A 19,820-nucleotide genomic window follows, 5' to 3' on the forward strand; every position below is an offset into this window, starting at 1 on the left:
TCTCAACTCTTCCATCAAGAATGCTAGGCATGTCGTTCCCCAAGAATAGTCACCGACTTCATAGAGAGGATCCAAAAGTTGTATAAGGTTGGCATCGATCCGGTTGCAGAAGTATTGGGGAAAATGACACATCCCAATACACAAAGGAGATATGCGGTCGCCGCGTGGTCCACTTGCTCATCGGTTGACGTTCCCTTATTTTCTTTATCCAAGGTGCCTCGGTACATATCCATCAAAACGCTAATGTTGATCTGTCTAGTTCTGTAACTTGCATGCCTCATGAAATCTTGTATTGATGTTTCTTCATCCCAACCTAAGCAATTTTAGTTAGAGCATAAAGTACAGTCCAAGATAATTGCTTTCTGTAGTTGAACTTCACAGCTGTGCTTTGGTCAGAGAGGTTAAGAATCTGCAGAACATCATCAGGTGTAATCGTCATTTCTCCAAACGGCATATGAAAGGTGTCGGTCTCGGGATACATTCTCTCCACGAACGCAGATATAGCCACACGATCATGTTCCAAATATGAATTCTCGGCAGCAGCAGCTAACCCCGAGTTGGCTAATAGTCTTGAACCTTTCACATTCACCGGATAAAGGCCAATCAAGCATTTTTGCTGGTGCGGCGGTGGGTTTGAGTAGACGAATCGCATCTTGATAATACTATTAAACACACAAAAAATGTTTAAAGTAAATACAAAAACCCTAAAGACAACTATTACTATAGAACACATAGGATACGATTATTACTACCTCGGTTTCGTATATGTCTTTGGCCCAGGAGTCTTTGTATCCAAATAGCAATTTTCCTCTATCCGCCAGTAGCCCAAGGATTTTACCTGCTGGAATATTCGTCACCTTCAAATGCTCAGGGACAAGATGTTTGCCTTTCTTAGCAATATCCATTTTTTCACCTGCTTCTCCTTTGTTGGTTTTTTTGACTTTTTGGGTACCACTTGGTTGACCTTCTTCTTGTACAGTTGGCACTGGGTCAATTGGTTCAATTTCACGGTGGGATGTAACTTGTGGACCAGTTGGTTCTACACCTTGTTAAGTGGCTTGTTCAGCACTTGGTTTCACACCTTGTTCACTGCCTTGTGGACCAGTTGGCTCTACACCTTGTTGAGTGGCTTGTTCAGCACTTGGTTGCACACCTTGTTCACTGCCTTGTGGTTCTACACTTGGTTGAGCACTTGAATTAACCTTGGCACTCCTTTCCCTCTTAACACTAGCTGTCACTTTCTTACTCCCTTCTCGACGAGGCCTTAAGTCGCCTGTTTTGGGGGCTTGCTTAGCTCGACTTTGTCTAAACAACAAAATAAGGAACAATGGTTACAAACTATACAATCGGAAGAAAAAGTACATAAATAATACCTGAATGTCCACATTCGGGTATAAGACAACACATTTTGTTTCCGATTACAAATCAAACGGAAGATAATCAAATATATGTGCTACCGAATATGCATCAATTGGAGTTCAAAAACTCTAAATTTTTCATCCTATATAATCGGACGTATAAAACATTATATTGTCTTCCGAATAAATGCCGGCCCCAAAATTGGATTTTCCCAAAATCACAATTTTGAGAATTTTTCATCATCATATATATATATATATATATATATATATATATATATATATATTCGGTAGTAGATGAATATCCGAACTATGTCCCAACATCAATATATTCGGAAGTAAAAATTAATAGTAACCTCTGAATATGTCCATCTAAAGTTACAGGAAGAAATGACCTAACATATTCGGAAGTAAACCTATATAACTATCTCCCGAATACTGTCGATGTTCTTCAGAAATGAAGAACACGACTATATTCAGAAGTTTAAGAGACATACATATCTCCCGAATTTGGTAATATTCAGAAAATCTTAGATTTTTTTTAGCGATTCAACGATTTAAAGCGATATAAACCAAGAAATTGACGAAATCTTACCTAATTGGGGCCATTTGAAGTTGCCGGAGTGTTTGACTATCAGATTCGCCACCACCAACTAAATCCGCGGCTTCGTGTTCTTCGTCATTTTCAGCAACAATCTCTTTATATCTTGCCAAAATTCCAATTTTTGGATCGATACCGCGAGCAACGTTTTTAGTTTTAGGTCTGTGGTGTTCATCATCCTTACCCATTGTTTTATAAACGAATCGACGATGTTTTGATTTTACGATTCACGGCGATGATGAGTTGAATTGAACGAGGAGGAATTTTTTTTTCCTCCACAATAGGGAGAGAAGGGGAACATGAGAAGAAGAAGAGTTGAAATGGGTTGAAATGTTTTTGATTTGGTTTTTGTTTTTTTTACTAGAAGGGCATTTAGGTAACTTCAATGTCCTATAGGATATCCCTTAACTAGTGTCCTTGGATTGGTATAAAATCTTGGCCCCTAATTCCTAATGAATCAACAACTTAAAAATGAGGTAAAATACAGATAGATGTGACTGTAAATTGGATAAATTTGAGGTTGAAAAATAAGAGATTTTATAATTAACAGAAAAACTAAGTGAAGATGAGAATACCTTCAAAATGAGAATACATCTAATTCAACAAACTGCTCTGGTTGCAAGTTTGCAACTGATCCAAGTAAGATTTTCTGTGACAACAAATTGATACTACTAGCTAAGATGGGTGAGGCAGGAAGAGAGAAAATGCAAATTAATGAACAACAAAGGCAGATCTCATTATAAAAAATAACAATTTTACATTATGTATTAAGTATTAAGTAATTTCTCAAACCATGTGGTACTGCATTTCATAGTCTCTCCACTGATTAATTTTAATTTTATTTCTTCTAAGGGGAAAAAATGTGGGTACTTCACGAAAGTAGTCGGTTTAAGTGTGAAGGAAAAAGTGCAGCTTCTCAAGTCATCGGCTTCTCGGCCTCTTTCTCTCCGAGCTGCTCCAAATAGTAGGTTGGATCTCCAATAGAATCTTGAACTGATAGATGAGTATGACCACATAATTTTACATTTAAGAGGAAAAATCACAGTGCAATTACTTTTCGCTGTTATGAAACCATTTGCCGCAGCGATTTTGTTGTTGCCATTGATGATAATAACCATAGATGAGACAGGAGGCGGCGTAATTGTTTCATTAGGGTTTGGTTTTTTCCTCCGGACGAACGAGGGAGGCACAGAGTGAGTGAAGAGGGGAACTACACTAGTGCTTATAAAGGAGTAGAAATTGTAGGGTTTAGAGTGTCGATTGTCAAACCTATCCTCGCTAAAGTTTCTTGGTTACCATCAAAGTCATGGGAGTAGCTTAGGATATTTCAACCCAACAAATGTGAGTATGTGACCTACTTCTAATTTACAGGGCTGAATTGGGGGCTCTGAAATAGTAATTGGAGACCCCTAGCTACATGACAAAAAAGGTCATGAAATAGTAATTGAGAGTTATCCCTTATCCCATTTTTTAAGAAATGGCTAAACTATCCCCGGATTATTAGTGTTAATTAGTTGTTAATTAATTTAGGTAGATTAAAATCAGATTTAGGGATAAAAATTTGATAAAAGAAAAATTGTGTTTTTGTGTTGTGGAGAAGAAGTTGAGTTTTGGGGGAAAACTTAGGGTTATTTGAAATGAGTGATTCTAGTGGAGGAAATGATGTTGGTGAAGCTTCAAACAACAACAATGATTACGTTGATGGCAAGATTGTCTCAACTAATCATATGGATTGGATGTTTGATGAGGAGATGTTGATAGAGGAAGCTATGAACAATGGTGCAAATGAAGATCCCATTGCTCAAAATGAAGGAACCAACACTCAAAATGAGGAACCCCAAGCTCTAAACAATCAGGTAAACTTCATATACTCTTCAAATCGCATGAATGGTGCTCCAAATGGTCGATTCATGGTCACTATGCAACAGCTCAGTGTGAGGGTCGTTAGGTCGTGAGTATAATTAACTAACGACCCTGCAGAGTCGTCAATGAATTGGCACCAAAATAAACGACTCAATTGTTCAGTTATGAAAAATCGTGAATGAGGTTCCTAAAAGATGACGACTCCATCTTTTAGGTCATATAGAGTCGTTTTAACTCTATATATTTAGAACTGAACGACTAAAAAACCTTTTATTCTCTGTAGCTATCACTCTAAGGGTCGTCAGTTAAGCATTACTATATACGGACGACCCTTTCATATTAAATGAGAGTCGTTTTTTTATACATCTCTAATATTGACGACTCAAACTGTTTTTTTTTATTAGAGAAGGATAAAATAGGTATTTCACACTCATTTTTAGAAGCCCCGTATATATTTGGGTGTGGGTATAAAATGTTTCATGGTCCCCAATTAATTTTCATGGCCCCCAATTCGGCCTTGCTAATTAGTACACAGAATATGGAGACAATTTAAGCTGTCCTGCTTCTGCGTATGCGAAAATATTTGAATCTCAACATACATTACTATTTTTCTTTAGAGTGTTTGGAATACACAACAATTACAGGAAAAAATATCAGCAGCAAAATCCAAGTCAATCACAAAATTTGCAAGTACTGTGCATAAAGATTGGGACTTATTACAAAGACGAACCCATTTTATTTTGTTTTTAAAAAAATAAATTAAAAATCTAATGTTGGGGAACAATAATGTTCATGAATTTCCTCTTGGCGAATGCTATCCACCATTTATTTGGTGTCCCATTAGGTCTGTATGCAACACCCAACAGTCTTCCACCGGTTTCTTCTCTTATTTGCTTTAGATAGTTCCTGAATAGCTCTGCATTCATTTCATGCAACAACTGACAATCAGTATTGTTTCATACAAATGTACAAAGACATCAAATCTTTGGAAGCTAGGTTTTAGACTCCCTCAACTAAAATGATCCCGACCCTTTACTGCAACGACAGAACAGCTATAAGACGCTCATTAATGAAGTCCTCAGACAGGCGTGGTTGTAACTAACCAAGTGATTGCTATAAAGGGTCGGAATCTTTTGTTCTAAACTTAGAGGCAACTTCCAGAAAAAACAAATTGTGGGAACCTTCTTATGGATAAGACAGATAAATTTTGTTAAACTACAAGGCGGGTAAGCCATTTTTACCTGCTTCTTCGTCAGATTGAGGAAGAGGAAAAAGGCCTGCAAAAGGAAAACCTGTCTCCCCAGGCACAGGGACATCCTTGGGACCCAAGTTTATGATGGCCTTCGTTCCTCCTGCCAAGGTTCTGCACCCCTCGAGTCTTTTCAGAGCCACATTTATGTAAAATGTCAAATATATAAGTAGTTTGTCCGCTGAGCTCTTTATATCAAAGTTTCTGAAGAATACATTGGCACGAAAGAATGTGATTGCTTCGTCAACAATGTCAGTTTCTGCACAACAACAACCGCAAAAACAAGAAAGCTGTCAATGATATATGTTCCCCAACATTAGCTCAAGCAAGTCAGAGATTACTACTAGTCCAGAAAAATCAAAAACTAAAAAATGAAAACTGGACCAGGGACCCTTTAATTTTCGAATGCTACATGTTTTTTTCTGTGTTGCAACGATACGGATACGGTATCGGATACAAGATACCAATACGCTACTATGATACACCAACTTGAAAAACTAAAATACGGCGATACGGCATATCAGTAGTTTAACATATATATATTATATATATAAGATAGAAACTTAACAAAATACATGCATGTATGATTAACCTCACTGGAGAGAAAAAGTCAGGATAAAAAGGAAGAAAGTCTAGAGCAAGATCAGTGGACAGATTTGGAACTAATATTTTGTCACTATAGTTAAAACTTCTCATACAATCTAGTAAAATACCTAATTTTCTAATATTAAGATATTGAGATCTAATATTTAGTCAAAGGTTTTTAACTGAGTTGTATCTTGAAGTATTGGGAGTATTAGTACGCGTATCCGTGTAAATACGTATCGATACGGCTGAAATTTTTTTTTAGGCGTATCGGTGTAACACAGGTTTTTTTTTGATCGGGAACTTGCCACGTTTAAACCTCTAACCCTAGACATGCTTAACCAATCAGCAAGGTATAGAATAAAGGTGAATCCACGGTAAATGCTACATGTTAAAGCAACTTTATTCAAGGAATACATGATATATACATACACACATTAGAATCTTATTTTCGTGAAGGAAATGCTGAATTTTACAACGGGATTGTTTACTTCATCTGGTTGCATTTTAAAGCTAAACTTTCAAGAACAAAATGAACTAAAAATTGAAGTCCTACAATGACTCAACAGTAACGCTAGAATTGGCATACCATTCTGAGTGTTTGCTATGCGATAATGGGTGAGAAATCTAAAAGGCACACACAGTCAGCAAGACAGGGTGACTAATGGTGTTCTCGTTTGTGACCTTTTCAAGAGCAGTCCTCGTTTCAGCAATGTAATATCCTCGCCCCTTCCGTGTATTCAAATCTGACAGAAGGTTTTCTCATTAGCTGCGAAAGAAGCAAATGATAGAGCATCTAAGAAACTCAAGATAACAATATATGCAACAATTGAAGCATGCATATAGTTCAGTTCTCTTCTAGGAAATATAAAATCGTAGAATCAATCAATTCTAGTTATTTTTTTGCTTCTTTTAGCTAAAAAGCCTTTTGCTTTTCACAAGTGGGTTGTACAAAGAAATTACTTCCTTGGTTAAATGGTATATTCAACCATACATAAATGGTGTACAATGTTTCACCCATCTCCTCATCACTTTCATACATACAACCTATGCTTGAGGACTTTCGACGTTTTAGTGGTCTAAAAATGCTGCCAAATCATTCAGCCATCAAGTAAGGTACCTTTTCATTCTCTAAGAGAATTGAAGTCTTCATTTCATCTGAAAATTCGAAACAGTTTCAGGTTATGACTCTCCCTGCAATCTAACTAGTGGTGAAGGACAATTTATACTAAAGATCACTATTCATCCTCTGAGATTGTTTCCACTGAAGAAAAAGCCACAATACATCTACTGGTGCGGTAAACTTTTCATATATCACCTCCATCAATTCATGCCCTAAAGTTTCCTTTTTAACCACAACATTAATTCATCATCTTCTCAACTATAATCAATGCCCCAAGATCAACATGCTTCGATCTAATTTTTCAGATTTCTTATCATTTTCATAAAGATGCGGATAGTTTCCAATGGGTGCTCCTAAATTGCAAAAGACACATTCAAATTTACCTCAATTCCTTTCCAATTCAATCAATTCCATGTCTTAAAGGGGCACATAGTACATTAGGAATCCCCAGCCATGTGAAGGATCAACACTTAGAAATTCAGTTTGCAGACCTAAAATTTGGTAAGATATAGATGGATCTGACTGTAGATTGGATAAAATTGAGGTTGATGTTAAATAAAAACCCCTTCCCCTCCCTTCCCCCTCCCACCCGATAACTCACTCCATCTCCCCCATTGACGATCCTTTTTTTTTTCTTTGTCCATTCATTGTCGTAATCGACGATTAACTTCTTCTACAAACATGGCTCGAACCAATGAGTACAAAGGAAAGTTGGCTAACCCTAAATTGGTAGAGAAACCAACATTGAAGATTAATCTCAAAACCAAAGTTGCAGTATCAAACCGGGAAGAATTAGAAGAAGAAATGGCGTCGATTAGAAAGTAAGTGACTAAAACCCACTTTTGTTTTGATTTTTCTCTTGAGTTTTGATTGTGAAATTGAGTTATGGAACCGATTTTTTTCAGTTACAGTGAATGGGTCGTTACTCTGTATTTTCTTAAACCCTAACGATTCTTCATATGCATGTTAACTCTATGAAAAATCGTTAAGCCATATGATGTTCTAGTTAACGACCCTAATTCTACTACTACAATTTTTTGCCCTAGATTTGGGTTGTTACCTCTGTAATCGAATCTATTGACGACCCTAATTCTGCTAAGAACAATCTCTCTGTCTTAAAAATTGGAAGTATCATCAATAGATATATTCGAGTCGTCATTGAACTCTTTTGGTTTAGATTAGAGACCTTACCCTTATATGACGACCCTAGCTGCAAAACAAAAATACTCACATTATTTGTTAGAGTCGTCATATGTTCTATATGAGTCGTTTTTTTTTAAAGAATATGGTGACGACCCTTGTTATGATAGCATGAAATACTCAATTTATTTGTTCTTTTTTTGTGTATGTTACCATTGTAGTAAAAATAAAGACAAGAAACACATGCCCACTCCTCCTTCCAAACCTCCCCGACACATCAATACTTAAATGGCGGTCCATTCCGAGGAAAAAAGCCGAATGAGGTACCTTTGTCTATTGACGAACCAAGAGACCCAGATAATGATTCATCGGATTCGTCACCTTCTTCCACCCCTGTTGTATCTGCTTCCGGAAGCGATGAGGAAGAAATTATGGAACAAGAAGAGATCCATGATGATGATGACGATGGTAACGATGGTAATGGTAGTTCTGTCCTTGGTGGTGGTGGTGGTGGTGGTGTTGATGATGATGAGGAGGAGGAGGATGATGAAAGTAATGATGGTAAGGGTGTTGGTGGTGATGATGATGATGAGGATAAAGAGGATGATGAAGGTAATGATGGTAAGGGTATTGGTGGTGATGATTAGGAGATAGTGGAAGAGCAGGTAAAACCAACGAGACGGAAGGATGGAACAGATAGCGGGAGACACATTCCCACCACACATTTTCTACTGGAACCTCTTCGTGGTGGTAAAGCGAGAGGAGAACCTAGAGATGGCTGCGAAGTTCTATTTGGATATAAGGGTAGCTGGGCTCGTACATCTATGAAACAATCGTAACAATCTCAACTTTGCTTTTATATTTGATTTGTTGATGTTAACTTAAAAAAAAATTATATTTACTTGTTTTTTCTTTTGTAGGATCATAAGAATGTCGTACGTCTTTTCAGGAGGCAATCTTCTTATGTGAAAATGTCCTTGCAGGATCTAAAAGATGAATGTGAAAGAGTCAATGAGATTATTGAAAACTCCACTATATATACTTCCGTTGTGAACTCTGTGATTGCATATGATAAGGTTGCATATGCAGGGTGTCCATACAAACTTTTAGGTGGAGGATGGTTGTGACGACCGTCCGGAATACCATCCAATCTCCATAGAGCAGTTTCGTGATGCCTTTTGAAATAAATCCTGAACGGGCATCCACACTTCTTCGACGTTGTTTTGTATACCCCAGTCGTCTTCTTCTCATATTTGTAATTCTTGCCTTTGTGACTTTCTCCCTTTTTCCCCGCTCTCTTGCATACCATCTCCATCTTCTTACAATCGACGTGTTTGCTTTGAACAACCACGCACATCTTCTCTTTTGCATTTGAGATAAGCCATTCCTTGGCCTCAGCCTTGTCTTTCCATGCCTACATTCACCAAAGAAATTACACATCCATGAGATCACTAATTAAACAATTTAAAATTAACTATAACTAAACGGTTAAGGGAAACGTACCAAATCAGTAATATAGTGTTGGGAGGTATCCGGACCCATCGCAGAGACTGGTTCTGGTTGAGAGCTTGGTTGCACCACCAACTACAACAATACACAAAACCTTAATTATAGAGTCGTCACTGTTTAAAACTTAATTAACCTTGGAAACTATAGAGTCGTCACTTATGGAATTTGCAGATTGACGACTCATTAGCCTGGAAATTCTGGTCATTCTTAAATCTACCAGAGTCGTCACTTAATTTTTTAGCAGGTTGACGACCAAATCTGGTATGTATACCAGGGATATGGTCGTCCTGGTTGTTATTGCAGGCGAACGACTCATCTGCTAAGAATGACGACCCTAACAATATGATAACGACTCTTTACATACAAAGGCACACAATTCTGTTCAGTTTTCTCAAAGAGTTGTTAGGTTATAAATATCACCAATGACGACTCTACATGCAGTTATTGCAGAATTTGAAAATCAAATTTACGTTTGATTCCTAAGAGCAGTTATTGCTTTTTTTAGGAAAAAAAAACGATTTTATTCAAAAAAAAACACTAGCCGTTGGATACATTTTTGCTATAAATAGAGACATATCCCTTTCAAAGTTTTTCACCCATCACTTTCAATCTTCCCAAATCAGTCACCCATCACTTTCGAACACTAAAAATGGCTCCAACTCCGTTCAATAATCAAGAATATGTTGCTATTGTTAGAGCACACACCACTCTCACGAAGCACGACTTTTGGGGAGCGCAATGGGTGGCTAGTAACTAAGACCTAACCAGAGAGCCCTACCTTAACATGGATCAACACATCCAATGCTTGGTGGAAAAGTGTATTTAAGGTTTTTAAAGCACTAAACGGAAATTATTATAGAAGGACGCTCCAGCAGATAAGAGAAAGGTACGATTATCATTATAGTAGCACAAGGAATTCATTCATTCAAAAATCCATACAACAAACAATTGAATCAAGGTTTGTCTTCGCATTCATTCACATACGCAAGTATATACGATTATCATTCTTACATTGAAAGAACAGCTTAATCCTAAAAAAATACATGGTTCCCTTATAATCAAATGACAAGGGTTGTGTTTTTCAGCAGTTTCTAAATATAGAAGTGTTGTTCTGCATTATACCTTGTCTGGAAAAAAAAAGTTGTTCATCAGCTAAAAGAAGTCGTCCTTTGACATCATAGTAGCCTTAACCATCTCATGGCATCATCTATTGCCATCGATTCCAGTATCCTGACAAAACAACAAAAATGAAACAGAAACTCAAATTAGAAACAACTCTCATAGGAGAGGAAGATTCGTTCAGTGATTTCAGCAATTCATTTACATGTTCATTGTCATTCTGCAATACATATATTCTCATTATAGACCAACCAATTGAACCAAGATTTGTCTCATCATTCATTCAGATACCTAAGTATATGTGAGTGTGAAACAACTGCTTGAGGTAAAAAAAACATACATGGTTCCTTATGTTATAAGAAAATGACAAGGTTGTGTTTCAGCAGTTCTAATATAATCAAGTTTCTAATGTATACATTCTCACTGTTTTTATTTGAACATGGAAACCTAAGCATCAAAAGTTTATATTTGACAGAATTTTCACTGGAAATTTATATACATGGTTTCATAGGTTAAAATAAGATGACAACAAACAATGCACTGATATAGTAAGACTTTACTCACTAATTTATAGAAGTAGAGAAAAGAATATCTCGCTTGGTATAAGTTCTTTCCCTCGCTTGGTACATCTTTGCAAGTCCAACACTATCTCGCTTGTTTATCCAGCTTCATGATTGACCCCCACACAGTGAGACTGATCCGCTTCAGGTGTTCTCATCAATGAATTCTAGAAAAACAAAGATAATGGTACCATCAGTCAACCAAATTTTCAGTAAGTAATGCAAGAAACTCTAATGTATCAGGAGTTTACCCACCAACTGGAATTACGGTGGTAAGTTGTACCTTTTGGAAGGAATCACGTGAAACACATACTTGAAGTAAACACAATAGGTAATGCAAACAAACCTGAGATTATAATGACTTGTCAACTTTCTATGCAGTAGGTATTCTCCAGCTTCAGGTGTTAGCATCAGTGAAACCTCACAGAACAAAAATAGAATTGTAGCATGTAAGTGTATCAGCCAGAGGTAGCGAATGATAAAAAGGAAACTAATAATTATAATAGTTCAGTCACCAGTAAAATTAGAGAGGAGAACGTTTTGCTCGTCAGGTTAGCTGCATTTATCTCCTTCAATTACAACAAACCTAACTATTAGAGCATAACTCGGTTGAATCTACCAAGCGTTGGTATGTCAAGTTTAGTTGTCATATTTTAGTGTGTCAAAACTCATCTAAGAATCGCTTGATTGTGTACTAGAGAAAACTTAGTTTAGGTTAGACTAGAAATTCTAAGATTGTTGAGACATACAAGTATTACTCGAAGACCTGGAGAACGTGAAGAAGTAACGAGCTACAACGACGACATCATCCTTCCTCTTGAGGTTAGTGATATTGACTTGAACTGTTTCATTCCTAACATATCTTTCAAGTGGTGTTATATTGAAAACATAACTGTGTATAATATAAAAGTCTATAAACAAGCTTTACACAGTTAGTTATCTAGTCTATAACAAAAATATTATTTATTCCGTATAGCAAAAAGCTAGTTATCTAGTCTATACTGGGGGGGGGGGGGACAAAAGGCTAGTTATCTAGTATATATTATTAGTCTAGTTTGAACTGGTTTTCAAGTTTTTTAAATACGGGATAACTATCTAGTCTATAGCAAAAACATTATTTATCCCATGTAGCATACATCAGATTAATCTTGTGCTGACTAGATAACCATTGGTGTATTTATTCCAACGAATGAAACCGTTATTTAATAAATTTTTATTGTAACGAAATTAACTGTTAAAAATTCCAACATTTTTTTGACGTTACAATATATAGATACTAACGTTTTTTCAACGTTACAAATTTTCTGATTTCGTGTAGTGAATATGAGTATCAATTTTTCATTTTTCTAGAACTTTTTACTCTCTAAATGATTTTTTTATATTATTTTCTTCATATATTAAGTGTGCAACTATTATGCACAGTTTTTTTCTAGAGTGTATCTATTATGCACGGTTATATTTAGTGAGAAAATATTATCTTCGATATCTTTTTACAGTAAGTTATTATCCACAATGTTCATTAACTTTCCATAATTGTTTATATTGTAGTACGTACATCATTATAGGAGCTAAACAACTCTCTTTTGATTCTTTAAATATATCTAAAAATAGTTAATAGTGTTTTGTACACCACGGATGCCTATGGAAAAACTAAGCATAATGGTTGAACACAAAAATATTAGTGCGGATAATACAAGCACTAAAAATGGTCTTGAAAGAGGGTAATTAAGTTTTGAGATTTATGGATAGTCATCTTAATGTTGTTACAATTAGGGTTGTTTCTAAACTAATCTAGAGTCATATGAATAAAACACATGATTTGGTTTGGTTATTTTTATGGTTGTTCTTGAAATGGGTAAAATCATGAGAGTATTTTCATAATTATTTCTATGACTTTAGGGCCAAGAAAATAAAATCCATCATACAAATAATTAACTTTTGTTTTTTGCTTTTATTGCCATTTTTTCTACAAAATTCAAACGACAATGAGTTTGAAGCTAATTTTTTGATGACATGTTCTAGTTATATATAGTTGTATATTCCTATCAAAAATGAGAGCATTCCGAGACGTATAATACTACTGTTTGTACCCAAAATTACTTTGAGGCACTAAACACGATGATTTGATGATGATTATGCGAATTAGGGATAAAAAAAGATAAATAGAGGAGACAATAATTTAACGTGGTTCGGCAAGTTGTGCCTACATCCACGGTGGAATCCCGTGTGGAGTGATTTTATTGATGATCGTTATACAATTTTATTTCTCCGGGTTAGATAACCTAGGATTCTTTATCTTTTTAGGGTTTAGGATACATGTATTTATATAATTATGTAACCCTAATTCTGATACAAACTTCATATGCTAGCAACTTGGGAAATAAGACTTCTGGAAAATTCTCCACGGGCTTGATTAGCGGGCTTCACGTCAATTTATCGATGGTATAAACACCGCCCCTCTTAACCTCCAACTAGTTGGGGTTTAAGAAGTTTGTTTTCCTTCGCATTGATCATTGATGACGTAACTCTCCCCCCAGCATGAGTAGAGACATTACAAAGACGCCCCCAACTGTGATAAAAAAATTTCACGTGCTAGGCGAGACTTTTTGCCATGTGGTGGACTTGATGCTCGAGAGCTAGTCGAGTCTTGAGAGGAATGTAGTGTGCTTGCGGCTGGGGAAATGATTTTTGCTCTCAACGTACAAGGCTGTAGCGCTCGCCGCTCGGGCTGGCTGGTGATATGATTTCAAATTGAGTTGTAGTAATAAGTTCTTTGAGACTTGTAAAAGCAAAAGATTTTAGACTTATAAAACTTAAAAGTAGAAAACTTATTGCAAAATTGATTTCAAGATATTAAAAGTAACCAAGACACTAGATTCCACTATTACACATGAATGAACGATACCAAATATGTTTCAAAACTCTAACTATCCTTTAAGTCCTTTATTTCTTAATTCACACATAATCAAACATATTCCCAAATATTAATTGTATTCCCTAAGAATAGACTACAATCAATTAAACAAAGTATAACTATCAAATTGAATCACAAGTAATTAAGAAAATTATGTGAACATTTAGAACTCCGTAAAAGCGGTGATTGAATGAATTATAAATTGTAAATTAGAGAAAATAAAATTGTTAACAATCATTCATGCATAGATAGCTTCATCCATTGCCTTGGTTGCGCGAGAATTAGCTCATCATCATGGAAACACGCTCAAAATTCATTTTTATTGCTCAAAGGGTGTTTACAAAGATGAAATGGGATAAACAATGATAAAACAGTGATTTTCTTTTCTCTCCCAAAAACTCTTCCCAAATGTGCTCTCTAGCTCTCTATTTATACAGACAAATACACATCACTCAAATATATTCTTCCATAACTCCAAAGTCTTCTTCTTTTTAATTAAAAATATCTTCAGAATTTTTCCTTCTCTTTATTCTATATATTTCTTTACTAAACCCATATCTTCTTTAATTCGCAGAATAAAATCCAAGATAGAATCTTCTAAGGATATCTTTCTTGTTTAATACAAGATAACTTCCTTTTTCTTCAAACTTCATGTTTGTAAGGAAAGAAGATATTCTTATATTAAAGATAATAAATCCTTTACCGTTGAAACCAAATTTCCCGCCAATTTTTTCTTTTGAAATCAAGGAAGAAGATGGAGGCCCCTTAACCAGTAATGGAGTGCGATTTGCAGTTGGTTCCCTGGGGTGTGATAGACACATTTTTGTGTCTGATATAATCTCAATTGCATATATTGTTAGTGCTCGATTTTGTATTTATTTTGGCTTTTTATGTCTTTGTAGGTGTTTTTGGAAAAATAAGATTTTGCGGCAAAAATGGCTCGAAAAGTGTTTTTTGTGTTCATGGGAGGACATTTTCTATTCGGACCCTCACTTTGGATAAGGGGTAACCTAATTACTAAGAGGCATCCCATTTCCAAGCATCTGCTAATCGCACCCCTACTATGGATAGGGGGCGACCATCTTCTACATTTGAAATTCAAAATGGCGGGAAATATCTTGACAGTTTCTGGCAGATTTAGGGTTCTTGATTTGGAGGAGTTTGAGGTCGATTAAACCTCTGATTTTCATAGGATAGACTCCTTATGGGTCTAGGAATCTGATATGGGTGTTGAAATCGATTAGACTGGTCTCAATCGACGGATTTTTATCACAACAGAAAATATCGAAAGTCACGTGTGTGACCTGTTTTAGGGAATTTTAGAGAGATTAAAGTGTTGTAAACCTTCCCAAATATTTGTATCTATCTAAGGAAGAGTTTAGAATAAAAAGGAAAGCTCAGAAACGCGTAGAAATTCTAAAACAAGAAATTGCCGCAACTTTGACGTGAAGAGAAGTAAAGAGATTTTGGAAGATTTGGGAGAGATTTAATCGGTATTTTTGATATAAATAGATTGATTGGGTCATATAGAAGGGGTATCGATAGTTTGGGGACCTGAGGAGAGCCAGAGAAGAAGAAATCAGAGTTTTATCACTCTGTTTCTGCTGCTGCTGCTGAAGAGGAAGAACACGAAGAACATTGACGCACAAGCAACTGTCGCAGAAACCTTTCGTTGTTCAACAGCAGAAGATAAGTAACGTTTATATACAACAGTAATCATTGTTCCTCTTTGTACCAGAGATCTGTCAAATCAGCTGCTTTACACCTTTCACTCTTTTAATCAACTTTTAAGCAACAAACATGCGTGTGGTAATTATATTTAATTCTTTCATGACTTTTTGCATGGATTATTAATTGTTTTATGGTTTTTATTGAACGGTTGTGATTTCAATTGATGGGTTATACTTAGGTTAAGTCTTTTGATATCCCATGCTTTATATTTACAGTCGTTGCTTTTCAAAAATCTACCTTGGCAAAGAAACAGAGTCAATATTCTATTTGAGCTATAATGGTCTAGAATAACTATATGAATCCCATGAATGGATTTATTGGTGGAATCCTGAGTCCCAGTCTCTTGTAACATTAAGTGAAACCAATATTAAGTCTGAAATCAAATCTTTACAAGTCTTTGAACGAACTTCTACTTATCACTTTCAAAACTACATCAATTTTTGCGCCGCCGACGTGGATTTGGATTTAGATTTGTTTTAGGTTTATTTTTATTTTTGTTCTTTTTTGTTCTTTTTTACGCGTTTTGATATTTCTCGATTCTTTTCAGATTTGGAGCGAAGCTACAAGGAAAGAAAAATTGCTATAAAAGGAAAGCATCGCCAAAGAAGGAAAGAAAAGAGGAATCCGAAAGGAGTGAAGAAGAAGATTTTGTATATAGTTATTTTGTTTATTTTTAGAAACTTTAAATAGGATTTTATTTTTGTAATTTTTCTTTTCCTTTTTGGACATTTTTATTTTTGGACTTTATTTTTGGACTTGACATTATTATTATTTTGAAACCCTAAGGAAGGGTTAAAAATTAAATATAAACTGCTTGCAGGGAAGGACGACAGTTACGATACTGTCTCGGCCCCTCGGGTTCGTACACTGACATTGGAGTCGGTGGCCTGAGTCGACTTCAACGGTTCATCGCCCGTCTGGTACGGGAGGTAAGACTCTATCCACCCACGAATCCTCTGTCAGTGGGTTTTATTTTGTGTGACAACTCACACCCCTGCAGTAGAATGTTGAACTGGTATTATAATAGCCAATACAACGAATATCCGACTGAGTTTCAAAATGGACGTTACTATTTTGACCATAGTGTGAATAGTGGTTGGGAACATCAGCCTTTTGAAGATTATGGTCCATACCATTGTGAGCCCAATTACTATCCACATACGCACCAGTCATATGAGAAAAATTCTTATATTTCTCCTTTAGAATAGTCTCTCAGGAAATTAGAAGAGTCGACACGTAGGATAACTGAGATGATAACTTACTTTATGACGGGGAAAACTTTCTTTAGAGGAATCCCTCAAGTTGATAGCTGAGACGAACGAAAAAATTGCTCGAAATAATCTTAATTTTCAATACAGTGTCTCCAATAATACCCTTGAAAATGAGGATAGTTATTTGCATAAACAGGATGACGAGGATAAAATTGGTTACACTACTTGGTTAGATGAGGTTCAACCATTTTCATGTTCTTGTAATGATGATTATGATGAGGATAATGTTGATGAAGATTTTGAAATATGTAGGCATAGTGATCAGGAATTTGTTACTCCAATTAAGCTTTACGATGATAATATTATTTCTAGTTCAAATCCAAATAATTTTAATAATTATTCACCTATTCAAAAGGACGAGGATTTGACTAGAGATACCCCCGTTTTAGACGATGTAGTATTTCCTGTTTACGAAGTCGATAATGGTTTAGAGGAACGAGTTTATTCTGAGAATACTGTTTTAGAGTCTCAGGACTTAGAAACACTAGTCTTAGACGAAGAAGATGAACTCGTACAGCTTTTAAATATGAGTGAGGATGCATCACCTGAGTATAATCTACACGAAAAAATTGACCATTTTCAGGATTCTGATGATCTAGATTTTAGGGAAATTGTAGCTAGTCTATCTAGAGACACCCAAAACTCTAAGTTTGGGGGTGATTATCATTCTCCTTGTGCCTTACATTTAGATCTTACAGAGATCCCTCACTTTGGACTTGACATATGTGCCTCAACCATTTTATAAGATTATCTTCATACACGTTTTCCTGAACCTAGTGATGTCCACAAGAAATTTCGGTTATTAGAAACCCATCCTCTGGTTGATGTGGTTTACCCAGGATATGATACCTAGATTGACTTTGTTTTCCCACCAAATATTTTTCTTCCAAATGTGGGAATGTTTGATTTTCAAATGTGTCGAATATTAAGTTTTGAGACTAAACCTAATTACTTTAGGAGATTAGAGTCGACATACTTGTTTAAGGAAGATCACCACTCTCATTGTGGTCAGTTGTGTAAGTCAAATCTGATTGACTTAGAGGATCCTCAATTATTCAGGTTATTATTATGTTCTTCTAAGTTTTTATTTGAGTTTTTCCAGATTCTAGAACCTGAACATTTGGATCTAACCTATGAGAAAATGCAACCCATGAAAATATTTTATTTGGACCCAGTTATAGATCCTGAACCTGAACCACAACTAGATGTAGTTGTCTTAAACAGGAAACTAGACAAGGGTGTGCTTTATTTGTTCATTTTCTTGGCATGTTGCAGATTCCTTTTACTTGTGATAGCTCTATTTGGTTTTGATGACCCACAGATATTTGGCTATTATTTTATGATTTTATAGGTGACTAATCCTTTCTTAGTCTGGCTGAAGACATTAAACTTAGCACTTCTTGGGAGGTAACCCATTCTCATGCAACACGGTAATATCTTTCCTTATCTCTTTTGCTTCAAATGGTAACAGTTTCTCCTTGTTCATGCTTTTAATTTGATCTTTAGAACATTGAGGACAATGTTAGATTTAAGTTTGGGGGTATAGAGAGAAACTTTTTAGTTGCATAATTAAACTCCAGAGCCTAGAAATTTATGCCTATTAAGGATGGCACTAACCAATCTAAGTGGATGGAAGCATTTTGGTTGTAGGAGTTGAGGAACCAATCTGACTAGATGGCAACATCTAAAGAGTCTATTCATAAAAGCACAGAGCTCAGGTGTTAGAAATAACATGATAGTTTCACCATATCTCGTTGAGTCCTTTTCACTTCTGTTTTTATTTTGTTTTGTTTTTAAACTATGTTTCTCTAAGTGATTAGGTGGGGCTCACGATTCAAGTTGTTACCAATGCTAGGGTGAATTAGAGTGATTGAGATATAAAATAAAAAAAAAAAAAAAAAAGAAATTGAGACCAGACCATCAGACCAACTGGTAAAATTCAATAAAGTCGACCACTGGAACCCTTGTATATGCCAGTGTGTTGACCTAGAGTTAGGATTATCAATCACTGGTCCCTTGTATATGCCAGTGTGTTGATATTAGTCAGACTAGTATCTCAGTCCATTAGGATAGGTTCATTTTGGCGGAGGCCTTCAGACAGATATGAGAAACACCGTTCACCTAGTAAACATCAAAACCATCTATGTTTTCTCTATATCCATCTTCTTGATCTATCCATGTGATTAGTTTTGACTCCGGATATTGATTCCATAGTACGACTATCTGAGTAGAGCTCTGTCACTTCATATGAATTTTAGTATGCTTGAGTGCGAACTCGTGTAACAATTGGAATTTGCATCAGGGTACTTCCTCCGTAGTCAATAAGTATGCCAACCAAGGAGATTCTTTAGTGCCTTCCAAGGTTCTGTATAGATAGCTAGGGTCTGGAGTATAAAGGTTTTGTGGGTATACCTCTGGTAAGCCCTCCGGAGACAACACTCCACCACTAGGGATACCTAGGGGTTTAAAGGCTTATTGCATACGCTAAATGCAATCGACGATGCCTGCGACAGTGAGTTAGGATTTTATTTCTATTTTATTTTTGCACGAGGACTAGCAAATAATAGGTTTGGGGGTATTTATAGACACATTTTTGTGTCTGATATAATCTCAATTGCATATATTGTTAGTGCTCGATTTTGTATTTATTTTGGCTTTTTATGTCTTTGTAGGTGTTTTTGGAAAAATAAGATTTTGCGGCGAAATTGGCTCGAAAAGTGTTTTTTGCGTTCATGGGAGGACATTTTTATTCGGACCCTCACTTTGGATAAGGGTAACCTAATTACTAAGGGGCATC

At 35.9% G+C, this 19,820-nt stretch overlaps 2 protein-coding genes across 2 annotated transcripts; both read right to left on the minus strand.

Moving 5' to 3' along the window:
• Nucleotides 1-68: 68 nt before the first annotated feature.
• LOC113278918 lies at nucleotides 69-3,148 on the minus strand. Its single transcript, XM_026527642.1, has 4 exons — nucleotides 2,535-3,148; nucleotides 1,954-2,408; nucleotides 753-1,305; nucleotides 69-662 (listed from the first exon to the last, which is right to left on the minus strand). The coding sequence occupies exons 2-3, from the start codon at nucleotides 2,145-2,147 to the stop codon at nucleotides 1,050-1,052; spliced, it is 450 nt and encodes a 149-aa protein (XP_026383427.1). The 5' UTR covers nucleotides 2,148-2,408; nucleotides 2,535-3,148; the 3' UTR covers nucleotides 69-662; nucleotides 753-1,049.
• Nucleotides 3,149-4,394: 1,246 nt separating this feature from the next.
• LOC113341961 (actin-related protein 2/3 complex subunit 3-like) lies at nucleotides 4,395-9,461 on the minus strand. The gene is made up of 5 exons (XM_026586820.1): nucleotides 9,423-9,461; nucleotides 9,063-9,333; nucleotides 8,247-8,321; nucleotides 5,064-5,330; nucleotides 4,395-4,738 (listed from the first exon to the last, which is right to left on the minus strand). The coding sequence occupies exons 1-5, from the start codon at nucleotides 9,459-9,461 to the stop codon at nucleotides 4,590-4,592; spliced, it is 801 nt and encodes a 266-aa protein (XP_026442605.1). The 3' UTR covers nucleotides 4,395-4,589.
• Between the last annotated feature and the right edge of the window lie 10,359 nt (nucleotides 9,462-19,820).

The sequence above is a fragment of the Papaver somniferum genome, chromosome 1 (assembly GCF_003573695.1).
Source record: "Papaver somniferum cultivar HN1 chromosome 1, ASM357369v1, whole genome shotgun sequence".
Classification (NCBI taxonomy): domain Eukaryota; kingdom Viridiplantae; phylum Streptophyta; class Magnoliopsida; order Ranunculales; family Papaveraceae; genus Papaver; species Papaver somniferum.